Source organism: Heptranchias perlo, chromosome 9, assembly GCF_035084215.1.
Source record: "Heptranchias perlo isolate sHepPer1 chromosome 9, sHepPer1.hap1, whole genome shotgun sequence".
NCBI lineage: Eukaryota > Metazoa > Chordata > Chondrichthyes > Hexanchiformes > Hexanchidae > Heptranchias > Heptranchias perlo.
The window spans coordinates 7,365,818-7,380,927 of record NC_090333.1 but is presented as its reverse complement, the minus strand read 5'-3'; the positions used below and the strand labels follow the sequence as shown (position 1 = coordinate 7,380,927).

General features: G+C 43.7%; 1 protein-coding gene across 1 annotated transcript; it reads right to left on the bottom strand.

The window, feature by feature from the left end:
- Positions 1-248: 248 nt before the first annotated feature.
- LOC137325636 (di-N-acetylchitobiase-like) lies at positions 249-14,860 on the bottom strand. The gene is made up of 7 exons (XM_067990902.1): positions 14,729-14,860; positions 9,960-10,098; positions 6,277-6,485; positions 4,570-4,741; positions 4,384-4,481; positions 3,062-3,223; positions 249-439 (listed from the first exon to the last, which is right to left on the bottom strand). Exons 1-7 carry the CDS (start codon positions 14,858-14,860, stop codon positions 254-256), a joined length of 1,098 nt encoding a protein of 365 aa, XP_067847003.1. The 3' UTR covers positions 249-253.
- Between the last annotated feature and the right edge of the window lie 250 nt (positions 14,861-15,110).

Here is a 15,110-nt window from a genome sequence, read left to right as displayed (position 1 = left end):
ACAGATTTGATGCATTTTGTAAACAACTTGAGATGCCTGAAGTGACCAGATCTTGGAGTACAAATTGTATTCGTACATTTTCTTTTCATTGAATAGAAATTCGTTAGCTCGACAAAATGTTAAATCTGTTCCCTAGATCTGCGTTATCTTTAATTTCTAATGTTGGAAGCGAGCTCACTTTTTGCTGAGTTTACTTGCAAAATTAAATGATTACATTCTGTTAAGATGAGATGGTTCAACGTCGCCGTTTTCCTCACAAAGGGCAAAGAGCATTCCACATGTCTTCAGTTTGCTTTACTATGAAATGATCATCACTGTAGTTCAGCATATTTCCATTCCACATGCCTATGCCACGGAGTCTCAATTTCTTCATGATCGCTGACTTAATTGAAATGCTCTGTGGATCGTCATACCAGACCTCATGAAATGTATTATTAACCTGCCATAAAAAAATGAAGAGTTACACAGATAGGAGTGAGGGGTTTGGGTCAATGCTCAGTTCGAGACACTATGCTGAAAATCTTCATCAGCAGAAGACAGAATGGACTGAAATGTACGATGAGAAAATGCACAATGACAAATGAGCAAAACAAACTCAAAAATTAGGGACTTACGGCAACGGCCGGCAATTTCCTCAGGGCTTCTCCCACTCCGTCCCCTGACCGTCGGCAGAAACTCCATTTCCGTGCACAAACGCGGTTTTCCGCTGCACGTCCACACAAGTAACGGGAACGGAGCAGGAGCAGCTCCAAGTCTATCTTTTTTAACACCCAAACCAATTAACTCATCTGGATGCTGTGCAACATATGAACATAAGGCACACATTGAAAGCACAGGCGGGACCTCAGTTTAACGTGTCATCTGAAGGACGGCACCTCCGACAGTGCAGCACTCCCTCAGTACAGCAACTTAGAAAAATCCACTTGAACAGCCCAGATGTCAATTCGGATGCAACAAGTCAAAAGATTATGGTGTTTGATTGGGAAAAAAATGATTTGGGGGAAATAGAAAGAGATAGATGACTTGCAAGTCAGAGTTAGCATGGGCCTCCAGAGAAAATGATTTAAAAAAATAAATCGAATTATCCAAGGTCTGATTTAACTCAATGTGGAACATTCTATGATTTCAAAATAATCTTTTCAAATTGCTCAAAGTAACAAAATATTGCAATCGAAAGGTGGAAAACATGATTTCAATGTTACTGCTGAAAGCTCAAGCATCACAGCATTTGACTGCAGTGCATCAAGTATCTCAGCAAACTTGGCCAACGTCAATTAGACATGTGACTAGGTATTTTTTTATATTCGTTCATGGGATGTGGGCGTCGCTGGCGAGGCCGGCATTTATTGCCCATCCCTCATTGCCCTTGAGAAGGTGGTGGTGAGCCGCCTTCTTGAACTGCTGCAGTCCGTGTGGTGACGGTTCTCCCACAGTGTTGTTAGGAAGGGAGTTCCAGGATTTTGACCCAGCGACGATGAAGGAACGGCGATATATTTCCAAGTCGGGATGGTATGTGACTTGGAAGGGAACATACAGGTGGTGTTGTTTCCATGTGCCTGCTGCTCTTGTCCTTCTAGATGGTAGAGGTCGCGGGTATGGGAGGTGCTGTCGAAGAAGCCTTGGCGAGTGGCTGCAGTGCATCCTGTGGATAGTGCGCCGGTGGTGAAGGGAGTGAATGTTTAGGGTGGTGGAACCAATCAAGCGGCTGCTTTATCTTGGATGGTGTCGAGCTTCCTGAGTGTTGTTGGAGCTGCACTCATCCAAGCAAGTGGAGAGTATTCCATCACACTCCTGACTTGTGCCTTGTAGATGGTGGAAAGGCTTTGGAGAGTCAGGAGGTGAGTCACTCGCCACAGAATACCAAGCCTCTGACCTGCTCTCGTAGCCACAGTATTTATATGGTTGGTCCAGTTAAGTTTCTGGTCAATGGTGACCCCCAGGATGTTGATGGTGGGGGATTTGGTGATGGTAATGCCGTTGAATGTCAAGGGGAGGTGGTTGGACCCTCTCTTGTTGGAGATGGGCATTGCCTGTCACTTATCTGGCGCGAATGTTACTTGCCACTTATGAGCCCAAGCCTGGATGTTGTCCAGGTCTTGCTGCGTGCGGGATCAGACTGCTTCATTATTTGAGGAGTTGCGAATGGAACTGAACACTGTGCAATCATCAGCGAACATCCCCATTTCTGACCTTATGATGGAGGGAAGGTCATTGATGAAGACAGGACATACCCAGGGATGGTGATGGAAGAGTCTGGGAAGTTGGTTGAAAGATATGTGCGTATGGCTGTGTCAGGCTGTTGCTTGACTAGTCTGTGGGACAGCGCTCCCAATTTTGGCACAAGTCCCCAGATGTGAGTGAGGAGGACTTTGCAGGGTCGACTGGGCTTGGTTTGCCGTTGTCGTGTCCGGTGCCTAGTGGTCCGATGCCGGGTGGTCCATCCGGTTTTATTCTTATTATGACTTTTCGTATCTGGATTTTACAACTGAGTGGTTTGCGAGGCCATTTCAGAGGGCAATTAAGAATCAACCACATTGCTGTGGGTCTGGAGTCACATATAGGCCAGACCGGGTAAGGACGGCAGGTTTCCTTCCCTGAAGGACATTAGAACGCAGTAGGTCGAGAGTGTGTGGTATTTGCTACTGTGCAGTTTTCTTATGTACAGGGCACGCTACCGTCAATCTTTTGTGCTAAATTGATCATCAAATGGGAGACAGGGGCACACATTTCACAAACCAAACAATCGCTAATTTTCACAGGAGGGTCAATATGGGTTGTGCAAAGTGATCGATTTGAAAAGACCACAGCTCATCTCATTTTTTGCAACTGGTCATACACAATGTCTTAACAAACGGAACTGGGTTTGGTGCTTTGTCTGTCAACTCCCATTTTCTTGGCTATTCTCCAACTACACACATTTTCTACTGTATAAACTGTACATCCTGAACTGTGCTGAATCCTGTACACAGGGAATATTGAATCATGAAATACTGCAAGGTTTGCATTCTGCAAAGAATGGACAATGCACAACTCTCCATTGTGTTTTGATTGATAGTCTTACCATGTAGATATAAGACGGGACTTTCTGCTCATCATCCCAATATCTGCCAGTAATTGATTTGTGCACATGCTGTACGATCTCTTTGTATGGGACCTGACGTCCAGCTGCATTACTGCAAGGGGCACCTCGGAAAGGAATCTTTTCCAATACACACCTACCAGTCTGAAAATACAAAAGGATGAAAATATAGTTACTTTGGTAACTTCAAAAATGCAGTAACAACATGACTGATCTCAAAGTGTAAAGAGGAACAATTGGAGAAAAATAAGTTTTACAATTTAGACAGGAGGGTCTCTCACTGAAATATATAAAATTAAATAGTACATTTATAGACAAGGACAAGGTTGTAATTTCAAATAGACAGCAACAAGACTGAATATAGAAGATTACGGAGTGATGTAATTGATGTGTTTGAGATGATCAAAGCAGTTGAAAGGGTAGATAGAGAGAAAGTATTTCCTCTGGTGGGAGAGTCCAGAACAAGGGGACATCAGCTTAAAATTAGAGCAAGGCTGTTCAGGGGTGATGTCAGGAAGCACTTCTTCACGAAAAGGGCCGTGGAAATCTGGAATTCTCTCCCCCAAAAAGCTGTTGAGGCTCGGTCAATTGAAAACTTCAAAACTGAAATTGATAGATTTTTGTTAGGGAAGGGTATTAAGGGTTATGGAACCAAGGTGTGTAGATGGAATGAAGATACAGATCAGACATGATCTAATTGAATGATGGAACAGCTTGAGAGGCTGAATGGCCTCCTCCTGTTCCTATGTTCTTATGATCCCTTGTGTTAAAAGGATGAGCTTTGAGAAAAGATTAGAGAAGCTTAAGATTTACAGCCGAGAAGAATGCAGTTAAGGGAAGGCCTCAGTGGAATAAAATGTTAAATAGCACAGATAAGGTAAGCCCAGAGAGCAAGCACTGCAAACAAATAATTTATCCAGAACAGTGAATCAATGGGATATTTTGCACAGCAACAAGACAATCATAACATCATAGTATCATAGTAAGTACAGCAAGGGAGGAGGTCATTCAGCCCATCATGCCTGTGCTGGCTCGTCACAAGAACTATCCAATTAGTCCCATTCCTCTGCTCTTTCCCCATCGCCCTGTAAATTTTTCCCCTCAAGTATTTATCCAATTCCCTTTTGAAAGTGAATATTAAATCTGCTTCCACCACCCTTTCAGGCAGTGCATTCCAGATCATAACAACTCGCTGCATAAAAAAAATGTTTCCCCAGATCACCTCTGGCTCTTTTGTAATGGTTTACAATAGTCTATTCTAAATAATTTGGATTACTGAAAGCCAGATAATGACAAAACCTTACCTCAAAAAACTGTGTGCAAGGATAGTCATAACCATACCATGGAACTCCCAACACGAGCTTTCTGGAATCAATTCCCAGATTGATATAAGCGGAGTAACCTAAATGGGGAAAATAATAATGAGGGTCTTCGATTCACATTGATATCGGGCAGGTAGACCCTGAACCAGATGGTCTTATTGTACATACCTGATAAAGTCTGGTAATAGGGAGCATTTGCCTTTGCAAAGCAATTGTCCCACATTTGACTCTGCATATCATAGGACATCACAAATAAAAAGTCACAGCAATTTGCAATTCTCAAAAAGTCATAGCATCGGCCATCAATGCAGTCTGGAGACCAAGGCACGTTAAATGTGACCTAAGGGCCAAAGAGTAACAAGAAGAAGTTAGTTTCATCTCATACCTTATGTTGGATATCACTAGTAGTTATATGGTTTTTATATGCACTCGCACATGGTCCATGGGAACTGTGAATTTAACAGGTTAGGAGTTCGACAGTGTTCATGACTGTATAAAAAGGAACAGGATAAAGTTGGGGCAAATAGTGAGTTAGAATTAATAGGATCCTTGGTTATCAAATATTAATCAGGTTCAATTCCCCACTGCTCACTCACCTTCTTCCTCCAATTTTCCATCAATTTTCTCTCCTCCTCTCCAAAAGGCATTAAGTTGTAACCAAATTGTAGTCCCAAAAGGGCCAGCCACACTCCAATACCGAGTCAAAGTGGCCAAAGTTCTTTTACGCGAGGCCAGACATTGAGTGCTGGCAGGCTATTTTAACATGGGTGGGGGGACTAACCCAATTGGTGGCCATCTGCACGGTCACACTTCCAGTGGGAGGTTTCCAGATAATGATCAGATGGTTCATTTGACCTTCCCCGACCCAGTGGCACTCGGGGTAAATTGTGCCCTCCAACATCCCAGCTGAAATCAGATAACTCAGCACGAACCAGGATTTGCATGGCTCATGTAGTCACTGCCTGAACAAGAAGGCATTCGGGAGCCGAAGGTCAAGAATTAAATCACTGTAATCTGAGTTAGCAAAGTCCGTTATGTGCAAACTTCTCAGCAGTAAAAGTCTGCTTCAAACTTTACCCAATAAAAATGCAGCGAGTGATTTCCTTTTTTGCCTACTTAATGGTCCCTTTATTTCAAAGTAACTCATTAGATATAAACTGTGGGACATTTCTGAAGGATGTTATAGGGCTTGACATTAAGACAAACATTTCTTCCTTTGAAGAAGTGTTTTGACGGAGTAAATAAGGAGAAAATGTTCCCAGTGGCAGGAGGGTTGATAGCCAGAGGACACAGCTTTCAGGAGATTGGCAAAAGAATGAGAGGGGAGATGAGGAGAATTTTTTTTACACAGAGAGTTGTTATGATCTGGAATATAAAACCAGAAAGGGTGGTGGAAGCAGATTCAACAGTAACTTTCAAAAGGGAATTGGATAAATACTTGAAGGGGAAAAAATTCCAGGGCTATGGGGAAAGAACAGGGGAGTGGGATTAATTGGATAGCTCTTTCAAAGAGCCAACACAGGCACGCTGGGCCGAACGGCCTCCTACTGTGCTGGAACCTTCTGAGAACCTATGTGAAAATTACAGTTCGAACTATGCCATCCATGGAAGCTGGAACTCAAGTCACTTGTATCATTCTGGGCTACAAGTGATGCAGCATCAAGTTTGCTGTATATCCAGTTCAAACTGATTCAATCTAAAATTTCTAACCTCAGCAATGGTCAAAGCAGCTTTGTAACAAGATGATGCACTGATAAACAGCAGCGAAAAATCATGATTTCAATTCACTTATCCAGAAAAATATCAATCTTCCTTTATGATTCAGTAGAAAGTAAATTGCTTATCCCCATTTAATTAAAAAAATGGCTTCTTTACCTGAGACCCAGGTATTTCACGGTGGAACACATCCATGGTTTCGGAAACCAGTTGAGGGATCTTGAAATAACCTATAGATGGTTTTTTATCAGCAATGTTCACATCCAAATTGATTCCATCCATAAATTGCCTTTTTGCCAACTGCAATTGCTTATCGACCCACTTTTCTCGGCGTTGTTTGTATACAGTGTTCCATAGTGAAAAAACTCCTGGTGAAGGGTGAAGAAACAACTTCCAATTATAGAGCATCATTCGCACAACATTGTGTCCCAAGACACTTTGCAGGACAGAATTGCCAACATCAAGTAGGAAGTAGTAGAGGAAGATTTAGCTCGAATTTGTATTTACATAGTGCCTGACACATCCTCAGGATGTCCTTAAATGCTTCATCGCCAATTAATTATTTTTGAAGCATAATCACTGTTGCTTTGTAAGCAGATGTGGTCGCTAATTTGTACCCAGAGAGGCCCCACAAATAGGAAATTAGATAAATGGCCAGTTCATCTGATTTGGTGATGTAGGTTGAGGGATGAATGTTGTCCAGGACACCAGGAGAACTCCCTGTTCTTTGAATTGTGCCAATGGGATCTTTTACATCCAACAGAATAGGCAGGTGGAGCCCTTGTTTAAGGTCTCATCTGAATCACAGCACCTCTGAAACATTCACCTGAGGAAGGAGGAAGCCTCCGAAAGCTTGTGATTTTCAAATAAAATCGTTGGACTTGGTTCCAATTTTCACTTGGTGTTGTAAAATTGTTTACAACAGCACCTCTGGCAATGCAGCATTCCCTCAGTACTGCACTTATGTGTCAAGTCCTGGAGTAAACCCAAAACCTTCTGACCCAGGAGGAGAGACACAGTGCTAAAGCTGAGCCATGCTGACACGTGAGGGAAGAGACCAAAGGCGCAGTCAAACAGGTCGGTTTTGATGAGGCTTTCGAAGATAGGAAGAGAAATAGCAAGACAAAGAGGTTGAAGAAGAAGAATCTGGAGTTCAAGACAGTAACAGCTGAAGGTTCTGCCATTGATGGAGGAAGAGGAGAAATCTCAGCGGCCCAGAGTCGGAAGAATGGAGCGTGTGTGCTGGGCTCTGGACACAATTGGGTCGGGCTTTCATTAAACTGCATTCTTCATTCTAAATCCTGGCATCAGTGGCAGACTGCTGCTGTGCCAGGGAATAAAAGTTCCACCTATCTATTTATAGGTTATTAAAAACAGTATGTCCTGTCATCTTTCTGTTCAAAAATTCTTTGTCAACAGTATCTTTTGTTTTTCTATTTTAATTGTGTTCACATCTGGTGACGCCCGTCCTGTCACCTTTGTAATTGGATTTTGCCTATAATGTGGCCTGTGGTTATATAGTTCCACACGACGGCCATCAAGTGATGGTGTGAACAGTTTTTATTTGAAGGCCTCAGCCTGTCTCCAAAGCCTGGACATATCCTTCTCCCTCATATACTTCTACAGCTTCCCCTTAAATGCATCTATGTCATTTGCATCAGCCACTCCATGTGGTTGCAAGTTCCACATTCTTACCACTCACTGACGAAAGAAGTTTTTCCTGAATTCCCTATTGGATTTATTTGTGACTATCTTATAGTTTTGGATTACGTCTAGTTTTCGACTTGCCCACAAATGGAAAATTATGAACATATGAACATACGAGAGCTGGGGTAGGCCATTCGGCTCCTCGAGCCTGCTCTGCTATTTGGTAAGATCATGATTGATCTGATTGTGACCTCAACCCCACTTACCTGTCTACCGACTATAACCTTTGACTCCCTTGTTAATCAGGAGTCTATCTAACTCAGCCTTAGAAACATTCAATGACCCTGCCTCCACCGCTCCCTGGCAAGGGAGTTCGACAGACTCACGACCCTCTGAGAGAAAAAATTCCTCCACACCTCCGTCTTAAATGGGAGACCCATTATTTTTAAACTGGTGGCCCCTAGTTCTAGTATCTCCCACAAAGGGAAACCTCCTCTCATCATCTACCCTTCTAGTCCCCTCAGGATCTCATATGTTTCAATAAGATAACCTCTCGTTCTTCTAAATTCCAGTGTATGCAGGCCCAACTTATCCAACCTTTCCTCAAAAGATAACCCCCTCATCTGAGGAATCAGTCGAGTGAACCTTCTCTGAACTACCTCCAAGCAATTATTTCCTTTCTTAAATAAGAAGACCAAAACTGCACACAGTATTCGAGATGTGGTCTCACCAATGCCCTGTACAACTGTAGCAAAACATCTCTACTTTTATATTCCATTCCCCTTGCAATAAATGACAATATTCCATTTGCCTTCCTAATCACTTGCTGTACCTGCATACTAACTTTTTGTGATTCATGTACTAGGACACTGATTCCTGTGGCACTCGTTACATCTTGCCAATTCATAATTTTAAAGACCTCTATCAGATCACCACTCAGTCTTCCCTTTTCTAGAGAAAAGAGCCCCAGCCTGTTCAGTCTTTCCTGATCGTTATACTCTCTCAGTTCTGATATCATCCTTGTAAATCCTTTTTGCACTTTCTCCAGTACTTCTGTATCTTTTTGTAGTATGGAGACCAGAACTGTGCACAGTACTCTCAGTGTTTTCTAACCAAGGACCGACACATGATTAACATAACTTCTCTGCTGTGAATTATTTTCCTCCAGAAATGAATCCCAATGATTTGTTTGTGCTTTTTACGGCTTTCTTAACTAAGCATTTCTGCTTAAATGCTCCAGGCAAGTACAGAAGATCGGAATAGGGCGACGATGAGGGAAGCGGTGGTTCGGGCACCTAACTTGCAGGAACATGTGAGGGGTGAGGGACTGATGCTTCCAAAGATGTCAATAGCAGTTTGGGTCGCATTCCATTAGACCACCCTCCTCCCCAACAAGACATGTTAGACCCTCCATTCCCCGATCTCCCCAATACTGCCAGATCCCAGCAATCCCTGACCATCTCCTGAGTCCTTGCTGGATCCCACAATCTCCCTCCTCAGAATTCTTCCCCTCCCCTACTCCTAGATCAGAAGACTCCCACTCAGTGCTCACGAATCCAGCAAGTTTGGGAGGTGAAAAGTAGAATAAAAATACATCACCAGTCAATCTCCCATGGCAATGGACAAAGAGAGTCCTGACTTGTGTAGTATTCAGACGAAGCAGGATTGGAGTGTGGGGGATAATTCAACCAGGGTGTTCAGATGTAACTCAGTCCCCATTGTGAAATCATGAATTTTGTCCTGATATTTAATATAATACTTTGATCAATTGTAATTTTTATTTAAATGGCAATTTGAGCTGAAAGATGCAAAACAGAGGTGCTACAGTGCCACCACTGGTGGGGAGGATGTAATTACAGTGCATCAAGTTTACGGAGACAGTTCCCATTATAAATGTGGACAGAGGAATTTATAAATGGAAAAAGTTGCAACAAAAGTGTGAAAAACTTGAGAACAGAAAGTAAGGTTTTGTTGACAGGAGGTGTGTGTGGATATAAGATTTTTCATATGCTATAGATGGAATGTAGAATAATTTGCGAGAGCTGTACCGGAGCTGGAGGGGAATTTCAGCACTGTAATGTCAAAAATAGCAATTCAAGGCTGTGCACTGAATGTCCTTTTATGTGGTGCTCAATAATACAGCTTGCATTGGAAGACAGAAGGACATTTGTTTTTTCTGTGATAAAATTATTTACCTCTCAGGACAACTCGAACTTGATTCGCATGAGCATAACACAAAAGCTCAGGATCGTAAGGTCCAAAGGCTGCAATAGTCGTGACCTTAGACCAGTCATAATACTTCCAATCCTTTCCTCCAACATCAAAGACAAAGACCTGGTACAAAATAAAGCAGTCAATTGCAGTAATGAAGGGCAGAAAACTGCCATTTAAAAATATATATTTTCCCAATCAATGGCCCAGATTTTGTTGACAAAATAACGGTGAGGCGAATGGGGCTCGTTTTATTTATGTGTAAATGGTACAGCAACTTCAGGCGAGGGGCAGATACGCAGTGAAACTCAAACATCCACAAGTTGCTGACCGAGTTGGGCTGCTCCACTGTTAGCTTCACGAAAACAGCATCTCGCTATCTTGCTCACCCTTAAAATTCATTGAACGACGTGAAGTTCATGTATTTGCGCAGGAGATTCAAACTAAACTCGCCATGGAAAGTTACGTTTTTTCCATTCCAGTCTAAGTAACTTTTTAATGACGGTGAATGTGTTCATTATCGGCAATCAAGATCTCTGGCACTGATAATTAACTATTACAAGAGTGGAGTCTCATTCCTTCAGGATTTAATTGCTGTTGGAGATTTTAAAAATGTCAATTTTAAAATTCAAACTTTTTTTTACTTCCCCTTTCACTCACTTTTTTCTCTCTCTTTTAATCCAATCTTTCTTTTCCTCTCTTTATTTCTCTTTCTGTACCTGATTTGACATTGAATTCGCCCACTCTAATTTGCACTTCCTTCTCAATCCTTGCGCTGTTAATTTCATAATCCTTCATTCTCATTGGTTAAGGAGATACCCTGTTGCTTGTCCTGTTCACTCAGCTCCCAAATGCCCTGTTTCACTCACTGCCCCGTTATCAGTTCGCACTTTCAGCAACTTGCCACTCAAAAACATGCAAGGGCAGGTCCAAGTAACGGCAAGCACCGTTAGATGCCCTGTTAGAGCAAAATTTGGCCCATTATCATTTCCCCAGGTTACGGGGTAAGGAACGGCTGGTGAACTGATTCTCAGGTTACCACCAATGTCAATCGAAACGCAGCCACCAGAAAAAAAGAATATGCTAAAGAGGAACAACCTCTCAGAACTTCCATTTCCACAATAGTGCAGGTGAGAGGAACTGAACCACATGAGGAAAAGGAGCTCACATCCCAATACTCCATTCCAAGTGTTGGTGCTCAATACACTTCAAAAGGACAACTTAAAATAAACAAACTCTTTTTACAAGTGACTTTAGTGTTACAGTTTAAAAAATTTTGCATTCAAGGTACCTGGTGTCAAATCAAGCATTTCTACCATGAGACCAGCAAGACTAGATCAGAATATGATTCCCGAGAAAGAGAAACAGCCCATACTGCACCAGTGTGACATTTTTCCGTTTCTCACACCAACCATCCTGTGTTCTCAAATGAGACTGCCTGTTTAGTGCTGCAGTTTAGTTCATCACAGTTTTGTGATTTGGGCCCTTTGAGTTGGACTGAGACTATCAAACATGCATCATCTGAGCTGACACTTTTGTGCAGTAATGAGAGAGTGCTGCATTGTTGGAGGAGGTGTCTTTTGGATGAGATGTTTTAGTGGATCTAATAGACCGCTGGCAATATTGAAGAGCAGGGAGTTCTCTTGGTGTCCTGGCCAACAATTATCTCTCAACCAACATCAGCAGAAACACATTAACTGTTCATTCATGCAACTTGCTGTTTGTGGGACCTTGCTCTGCACATATCAGCAGAATTGTATTCCAGCACAATCTGTAACCTCATAGCCCGGCATATTCCACTCTCTACCATTACCAAAAAGCCAGGGGATCAACCCTGATTCATTGAGGAGTGCAGAAGAGCTTGTCAGGAGCAGCACCAGGCGTACATAAAAATGAGGTGCCAACTGGGTGCAGCTGCAACACAGGACTACATGCATGCTAAACAGCGGAAGCAACATGCTATACACATAGATAAGAGATTCCACAACAACCAACGGTTCAGATCAAAGCTCTGCAGTCTTGCCACACCCAGTCGTGAAATGTGGTGGACAATTGAACAACTAACGGGAGGAGGAGGCTCTGTAAACATGCCCATCTTCAATGATGGCGGAGTCCAACACGTGAGTGCAAAAGACAAGGCTGAAGAATTTGCAACCATCTTCAGCAAAAAGTGCCAACTAGATGATCCATCTCAACCTCCTCCTGACATCCCCACCATCACAGAAGACAGTCTTCAGCCAATTCGATTCACTCCACGTGATATCAAGAAACAGCTGAGTGCATTGCATACATCAAAGGTTATGGGCCCCGGCAACATCCCGACTGTAGTGCTGAAGACTCGTGCTCCAGGACTCGCGACGCCTCCAGCCAAACTGTTCCAGTGCAACTACAACACTGGCATCTATCCAACAATGTGGAAAATTGTCCAGGTATGTCCTGTCCACAAAAAGCAGGACAAATCCAATCCGGCCAATTACTGACCCATCAGTCTACTCTCAATCATTAGCAAAGTGATGGAAGGTGTCATCGACAATGCTATCAAACGACACTTACTCACCATTAACCTGCTCACCGATGCTCAGTTTGGTTCCCGCCTCCAGACCTCATTACAGCCTTGGTCCAAACATGGACAAAAGAGCTGAATTCCAGAGGTGAGGTGAGAGTGACAGCCCTTGAAATCAAGGCAGTATTTGACCGAGTGTGGCACCAAGGAGCCCGAGTAAAATTGAAGTCAATGGGAATCAGGGGGAAATCTCTCCAGTGGCTAGAGTCATACCTAGCACAAAGGAAGATGGTAGTGCTTGTTGGAGGACAATCATCTCAGCCCCAAGACATTGCTGCAGGAGTTCCTCAGGGCAGTGACCAAGGCCCAACCATCTTCAGCTGCTTCATCAATGATCTTCCCTCCATCATATGGTCAGAAATGGGGATGTTCACTGAATATTGCACAGTGTTCAGTTCCATTCTCAACCCCTCAGATAATGAAGCAGTCCGAGCCCCAATGCAGCAAGACCTGGACAACATCCAGGTTTGGGCTGAATAGTGGCAAGTAACATTCACGCCAGACAAGTGCCAGGCAATGACCACCTCCAACAAGAGAGAGTCTAACCACCTCCCCTTGACATTCAACGGCATTATCATCAACATCCTGGGGGTCACCATTGACCAGAAACTGAACTGGACCAGCCATATAAATTCGGTGGCTACAAGAGCAAGTCAGAGGTTGGGTATTCTGTGGTGATTGACTCACCTCCTGACTCCCAAAACCTTTCCACCATCTACAAGGCACGAGTCAGGAGTGTGATGGAATACTCTCCACTTGCCTGGATGAGTGCAGCTCCAACAACACTCAAGAACTCCACACCATCCAGGACAATGCAGCCCGCTTGATTGGTACCCCATCCACCACCCTAAACATTCACTCCCTTCACCAACGGCGCACAGTGGCTGCAGTGTGTACCATCCACGGGATGCATTGTCGCAACTCTCCAAGGCTTCTTCGACAGCACCTCCCAAACCCGCCACCTCTACCACCTAGAAGGACAAGGGCAGCAGTCACATGGGAACAACACCACATGCAAGTTCCCCTCCAAGTCACACACCATCCCAACTTGGAATTATATCGCCATTCCTTCATCGTCGCTGGATCAAAATCATGAACTCCCTACCTAACAGCACTGTGGGAGAACCTTCACCACACGGACTGCAGCGGTTCAAGAAGGCGGCTCACCACCACCTTCTCAAGGGCAATTCGGGATGGGCAATAAATGCTGGCATTGCCAGCGACGACCACATCCCATGAACAAATAAAAAAAAATTGCCGCTGAGTTTGCCGACAACACTTCAAAAAGTGATTCATTTCATGTGAAGTTCTTTGGGACATCCTGAGGACATGAGGTGCGACATAAATTCATGTTTATTCATTCTTGGAACCAACAGACAGAGGAGACTTTTATCCCACCCATCTGTCAGAAGAATGTTTTGTTGGTGGGAAGGTGGGGGAAGTGGGATAAAAGCAGAATGAACACATCGAGCCTGCAGGTTATATTGGTGGTGCTCTTGTTGCTGCCACACTGCCCACTTAGTAACATTGCTCTGAAGTAAATACTGACCTCATCAATACAGTCAGCAGTTACAGAGTCATTTTGCAACCAATGTATTTTTTAAAGATCTGTTATGTTGTATTCAGTTTAATCGTGGCCAAGGTCCCAGTTTTACAATGAGTGAAAAAGTCAAATGTCATTTTTATGACATGAGATTCCAGGATTTTCAATATTCTGTGAAAACCACAAACCGGTGACCTTAACCATGGTATTAGACAGACACACTGCAGGAGTTAGATCACACATCATTTAAGACTCTGCACATTGGAGAAATATATTTAAAAACACATTTTATGGAAGCTGCACTTGTTAAAATATCTTTGCACTGCTCAATACTACGGTTGGTCCTATTTTATACAAACTGTAACTATACCAACATTAACACTTTAACATACGGATTATAATATGAGACACTTTGCATTTCAACAATAATCGGACATTCCCCCCGCCCCACTACCCCCATCCCAATAGCTCCACCTGTCCCTCACCCTGACCCACACCCCTCAGACTGTTCCGAACACCCACCCACGACCCACGAACAACCACCCTCGGCCCACAAACACCATCCCCCAGCCCACGAACACCCACCCTCGGCCCCCGAACACCCACCCCCAGCCCCCAAACACCCACCCCAGCCCCCGAACACCCACCTCGAACTCATGCTCCACGGTCACGGGTTCGCACAGAATCCGATCCGAACATGGACAGCCGGACCCAGAGCCGCAGCAGACCCACAGCACGAGCACGACCAGGGCCTGCGCCAATTCCAAACTCCAGCGCATCCTCTCCGCCTGAGCTCTGCCCGATATGAAGATCCACCAGATGCAGCAAGATCATTTATTGAAATCCACCCGGATGTGACTGATGATGACACCTCCTGAGTCTCTCTCTCTCTCTCTCTCTGTGTTGGTGGATGTGGCAATCGTGAAATGTTGAAACAATCTTCATACTCTGAAATGCAACATTTAAAGGGACGTTCTCTTCTCCCCCTTCCTCCAAATCTTGGCCAACAGCAAACAGAGAAACTAATAA